Raw genomic sequence first — 5,371 nt, forward strand, 5'->3', positions numbered from 1 at the left:
GGGGGGGGGGGGGGGGGGGGGGGGGGTGTTAAAAGAAAATACCTGCATATCTCTAGGAGGTTTCTCGGATGTTCTTCCAACAGCATATTTTCTATCAACATATACATTCTTTATAAATTCCCGAATTTTTTCAATGTTGCTGCAAGATGAATATCATGTGGGCCGTTTAGTCTACTATCAAAAGCAGCTCTTTAGTCTAATATCAAAAGCTCGTCATCTTAGGAACAAATGAAAAAAATACCATACCTGTTACCTGGCAATCGCTGCCTTTGAAAGTCCCAATCCTTCAAATAGGTTTCCCTTGCTCGCTAGAAAGATATTTTGATATTTTGATATTTTTAAAAAAAAAATTAAAGGGAAAGAACATACATGCAAAATAAAGAAAAAGCAACATTTTTCAATTACCTGGTTGCCACCATTTTGCAGTGCTTCAACTTCTTGGACAGTAAACTTGGCCATCGATACTGACTTAACTCGATGAGTAAACTCGCGACTTTTACAAAATAGAAGTAGAAAACAAAAGTTTTAAGAAAATGAAGTAAGGGAAATAATAAAAATAATAATCTTACTCTGCAACATTCAAACACATCATTCAAAGAACTTCTGCTAACACTTAATCTTACTCGGACAAGATAGCTCAATACATTAAGAAAATTGAAAGATTTCAATTATGCTAACATTTTTAATCAGATACAAGAATTTCACTCATTCTTTCAGGCAATATAATAGAGCAATACTTCAATGAAATGTTTATATGTCATTCCTAGTGTATCATTTCAATTGTGGAGACAATTTTCAACCTTATCAACATCATAGGTTGAAAAAAAATCACACTCTTGATTCCAGAGAGTTCATAAAACATTAATAGATGAACTAAAGATCTTATATCATCAACAGCCTCGAATACAGCAACGAAAGAAAAGCATTTAAAAGGCAATACAATCTCATAGAACACTAGAACGAGTTAGCTAAATATATGCATGTGAAAATGAATGTAAACCTAATGCAGGTATGTATTATACATCAACATCCAAAGTTAAAAATAAAAGAACAGAATAGGAAAAATGGTTTACTTCCCCAACCAACTATAATGATCGATGACCAAAACAAATATCAAACGTCAATAAACATAAGTTAAATCATTAGAACGTTTACTCATACTCAAGTCCTGTCGCCTAAAACTCCAAATTTGCAGGGCATGCTGGAAAAATAAAATGAAATCTATTCATCGCATACTCGAACATAGTTAAAGAAACGGAGATACTCACTGTATTCCACTGCAAGTCATACAAACAAAAGTCCAGAAGTTTGTACAAACATACTGAGGGCCCTGTAAATAAAAATGGTCGAAAAGGTCAGAAACAAGATAAAAAGATTCCAAGAAGAAATTGGTCACTGAGTGTCGAGAAAATTATATAACTAAAATGATAAAATGCTACTCTAAGGAACTTCTAGCTTTAGAACAGTGGTACAGTACGAGGAATAATTCGTAATTGGGTGAACTGAAAGCATCCAATACGGTTCCAAATTCAAAATTTACAAGTTCTTCCGTATAATCATTGTCAGTTTCCCCAAGAACAAGCCACGACCAGAAGAATTTCCAGCTGAAACGTACTCAAGAAAGCGAAAGAAAAACTAGAATCGACAGAAATGAACGAATTGGATGAAAAATCATTTTCAACAACATCAAGAAAGAGAAAAAGAGAAGAAATTCCCATTTACCAGGCCATTACAGTTAATACACCTCCTATTCGGTGGAAGCTTCATAAGGCCTCTTATAATCCTCTCGTTCCGCTCCTCCTCCTTCCTACTCCCCATTGCTACAGAGACGAAGAACGATCTAGGGTTTTCTGAACAGAGAGAGTAGAACAAACGAAATCGAGAACAAAATTCCCAAAAGAAAACAGTTGCGCAGAAGAATTGAACAACTCCCGGAGTTTATCGAAATCAACACAAGAAGGAAGAATCAACTTCAGTGAGCTCGAAGTCGATTGATTGCATTATTGATTATGATTATCAGAATGAACAGTGCCGTTCGATTTTTAAATTGATTTCTTCAAAAGTTGGAAGAAAAATAATTGAAATTAATTAGACGTTTGAAGCTTACGATTGGGTATATGTGTCCGCCGAATCACACGCTCACGATTACAGTTATCGATCAATTTTTTAAATTAAAACGTATTTAAGTTATTTATTTTTGGCTTCTTCTATTTTCTCAAATAAAAAAAAAAGAATAATAATAATAATAATTAAGTCAACAAAATTAATTATCGAGTCAATGGGCGTCAATTCCAAACTTTGGAGAGAATTTATTAAATCTTAAAATAATTATACAAATTTAAATTTAAATTTATTTTAGACCTTAAATTTTAAAATTGAATAATCTAGATATTCTTAAAATATTCATTTTTATTCTTCGAATTAATTTCAAAATAAATAATAATAATTCTCCTCCTGTTGTTAGCTGCAACTAACTATTTAACAGATTTCTGTTAATTAAGGGAGAAAATGTGTTAATAAAATTTAGAGACTTATTCGACACAAAATTTTAAATTTTAAAGGTTAAAAGGGTAATTTTTCTTTGATTTTTAAAGTTTTAATTTTTTTTAAAACTTTGGAGAGAATTTATTAAATCTTAAAATGATTATACAAATTTAAATTTAAATTTATTTTAGTCCTTAAATTTTAAAATTGAATAATCAAGTCATATTTGAAAATATTCATTTTGATCCTTCCATTAATTTTAAAATAAATAAATAATAATTCTCATGTTAATTGTAGCTAACTATTTAACAGATTCTGTTAATTAAGAAACAAAATGTGTTAATAAAATTTAGGGACTTATTCGACAGAAAATTTTAAATTTTAAAGGTCAAAAAGGTAATTTTTTTATTTTTAAATTTTATTTTATTTAATTTTCTACTTGATTTTTTAAAATTTTTTAAAAGTAAATAATAAAACAGAAAAAACGGGATTACAAGCATACTCGAAACTAAAAACAAAATAATTTTCTTTTTTAAAAAATTCTTTAAAAAAACAAATTAAAATACCTTAATCTATAAATAAATAACCCAAAATTAAATGGAAATTAGTTCAAAATTAACCATAAAAGACATAACAAAGTTATTTTAAATAACATTTTTTTTTCCAAAATATAATCACACATAATTTGAAAATGTAAAAAAAATAAAAATAGCACAGTAAAAAATTCCACCCACTCTTATCTTCTATCTCAAGAGGCTGTCAATCACACACCATAAATTTTCAACGGTGCTGTTTTTTCAATCTCCAATAACAAATATTATATGATTTCACACCCTTAAAATTTTATTATTTTTTTTTAATTTTATAACTTATTTTATGCGCTTAAAAATAGTTTAAAAAACGTTTCAAGCGTAAATATTTAAGCATTAATACTACAAAATAACCCGTTTAACGATTTTGTTTTATGTGTTATCTCGATAATTCTTTTAATTAAATTTTAAAATTTTAAAATTTGACTGGTTGAGCTAAATACAAAACCAAGTAAATTCATGTTTTTACCGTGCTCGGGATCATAATTCAAACACACTGAAAAAAACCATCATTCCAAACTCCATCAACTACTCACACTCCAATATAATGCCCTTTCCATATTAAGCACCAATGGACCAACCATAAATAGCAATATATCGCTAGAGAATTAAGAAAGCAAAATAGGGCATAGAGAAATGTGGCCGTGCTCCGATCCGTTGATGGCGGTTGCTACGGTGGCCATAGCGTTCACCGTCGTGCTCGGTCCAAGGTGGTTTGTCACGGCAACTCATTCGGAGAATCCCGATCGAATCACGTCGTTGCCGAACCAACCTACGACGGTCAATTTCCATCAGTATAGCGGCTATGTTATTGTAAACGAGAAGAAAGGGAGAGCTCTTTTTTATTACTTTGTTGAAGCAGAGACTAAGGCTGCTTACAAGCCCCTTGTTCTTTGGTTCAATGGAGGTACTCCTAAAAAAAATATTAATTTCAAAGCTTTTTAATAAATAATTTCCCTTTTTAATAAGTTAAAATTTGGCCATAAATTCAATAATATTTATTTATTTACTATTAGACCAGAATATACAGAACTCTGATTCGAATATTAGATGAACCTCTCACGATCAAATCGAAAAATACAATAAATTATTTATTTATTATAATTATTATTATTTAATTTGTACATTGAAATTAGATACATTGGCGGGATGTTCATCACTTGGAGGTGGAGCTTTGATAGAGCATGGGCCATTTAAAGTTAATGGTGAATCTTTAATTCAAAATCATTATAGTTGGAATACAGGTCACCTCCCACTTCCCTTCTTTTCTTATTTTAAATATTATATTTTCTCGCTAATAAATTAATTTAATTATATAAAATACATATTATTTTCAAAGGTCATAGATTCAAATCTCGGACGAATTAGGGTTTTTGTTTAAGCACATATGTAAAATTTTATACTCTCGTTTTCTTCAAAATTCAAGTTAAAATCATTGAATAAACGACTTATTTATAGTTTTCAGATTAAATTTTCGATTTTAAACCTCGTTTCTTAAAAATTCGAGTCGTCATTTATTGCGTTAAAAAATAAAAAATATTTATATATTAAAATAATATTAAATAGTAAAACGTTGGATTTATTTTTTTAATTTATCTTTAAAATAAAGTTTAATATATATATACTGAATTTATAAAATAAGAAGTATTTTTAAAATTAATGATAAAAAAATTAGGAAATATAATTTTGAAAAATAAAAAATGCATAATTAAACTTGAAAATTAGAGTTATTTATTTTTATGTGGACAGAAGCAAATATGTTATACGTAGAGTCGCCGGCGGGAGTTGGGTTCTCCTACTCTAACAATACGGCTTTCTACTCCAACATAACCGACGTCGTTTCAGGTTTGTGATATATATATATATTTTTAATTAAAGATTTTAATTTAAAATGTTGATTATTAATTAATTAATTAATTAAAAATTAAAATTGGTTATGAAAGCGGAAGATAATTTCATGTTTCTGCAACGGTGGTTCCAGAAGTTTCCTCAGTACAAGGGAAGAGATTTGTATATTGCTGGAGAGGCTTACGCCGGTATTTTCGGACAAATTTTAATTTTTAATTTTATTATTTTATTTTAATTATTAATTAATTATTTTATTTTCTATAACAGGAGGACACTATGTGCCATTACTTGCACAGCGAATTCATAATTCAAATTTAAAGATCAAACTCAAGGGGATAGCAGTGAGTTTTTATTCTTAATATTTTAAATATTTTGTTTTAGCTTTTGTATTTTAAATAAATATATATTATAAATAATTTTGTTTTTTTTTTTTTTTTTTTAATATCTCA

At 28.7% G+C, this 5,371-nt stretch overlaps 2 protein-coding genes across 5 annotated transcripts in view; one reads left to right on the top strand and one right to left on the bottom strand.

The window, feature by feature from the left end:
* Window positions 1-2,078, bottom strand: part of LOC111442093 (probable ADP-ribosylation factor GTPase-activating protein AGD14) — a 7,978-nt gene extending 5,900 nt beyond the window's left edge. For both annotated transcript variants that reach the window (XM_023079364.1, XM_023079363.1), the window contains exons 1-5: window positions 1,723-2,078; window positions 1,269-1,330; window positions 406-493; window positions 247-308; window positions 43-139 (exon numbers count right to left, since the gene is read on the bottom strand). In XM_023079364.1, the coding sequence (XP_022935132.1) occupies window positions 43-139; window positions 247-308; window positions 406-493; window positions 1,269-1,330; window positions 1,723-1,818 (405 nt within the window). In that variant the 5' untranslated portion in view covers window positions 1,819-2,078. The remainder of the gene's footprint in view (window positions 1-42; window positions 140-246; window positions 309-405; window positions 494-1,268; window positions 1,331-1,722) is intronic.
* A 1,580-nt stretch (window positions 2,079-3,658) lies between these two features.
* LOC111441420 (serine carboxypeptidase-like 45) overlaps window positions 3,659-5,371 on the top strand; it is a 5,452-nt gene continuing 3,739 nt past the window's right edge. Inside the window, exons 1-5 of one of the 3 annotated variants that reach the window (XM_023078406.1) lie at window positions 3,659-3,981; window positions 4,211-4,318; window positions 4,824-4,919; window positions 5,018-5,110; window positions 5,190-5,263. In XM_023078406.1, the coding sequence (XP_022934174.1) occupies window positions 3,711-3,981; window positions 4,211-4,318; window positions 4,824-4,919; window positions 5,018-5,110; window positions 5,190-5,263 (642 nt within the window). In that variant the 5' untranslated portion in view covers window positions 3,659-3,710. The remainder of the gene's footprint in view (window positions 3,982-4,210; window positions 4,319-4,823; window positions 4,920-5,017; window positions 5,111-5,189; window positions 5,264-5,371) is intronic. The other 2 variants (XM_023078407.1, XM_023078408.1) reach the window with 2 other exon arrangements.

The sequence above is a fragment of the Cucurbita moschata genome, unplaced genomic scaffold (assembly GCF_002738365.1).
Source record: "Cucurbita moschata cultivar Rifu unplaced genomic scaffold, Cmos_1.0 Cmo_Scf00004, whole genome shotgun sequence".
Classification (NCBI taxonomy): domain Eukaryota; kingdom Viridiplantae; phylum Streptophyta; class Magnoliopsida; order Cucurbitales; family Cucurbitaceae; genus Cucurbita; species Cucurbita moschata.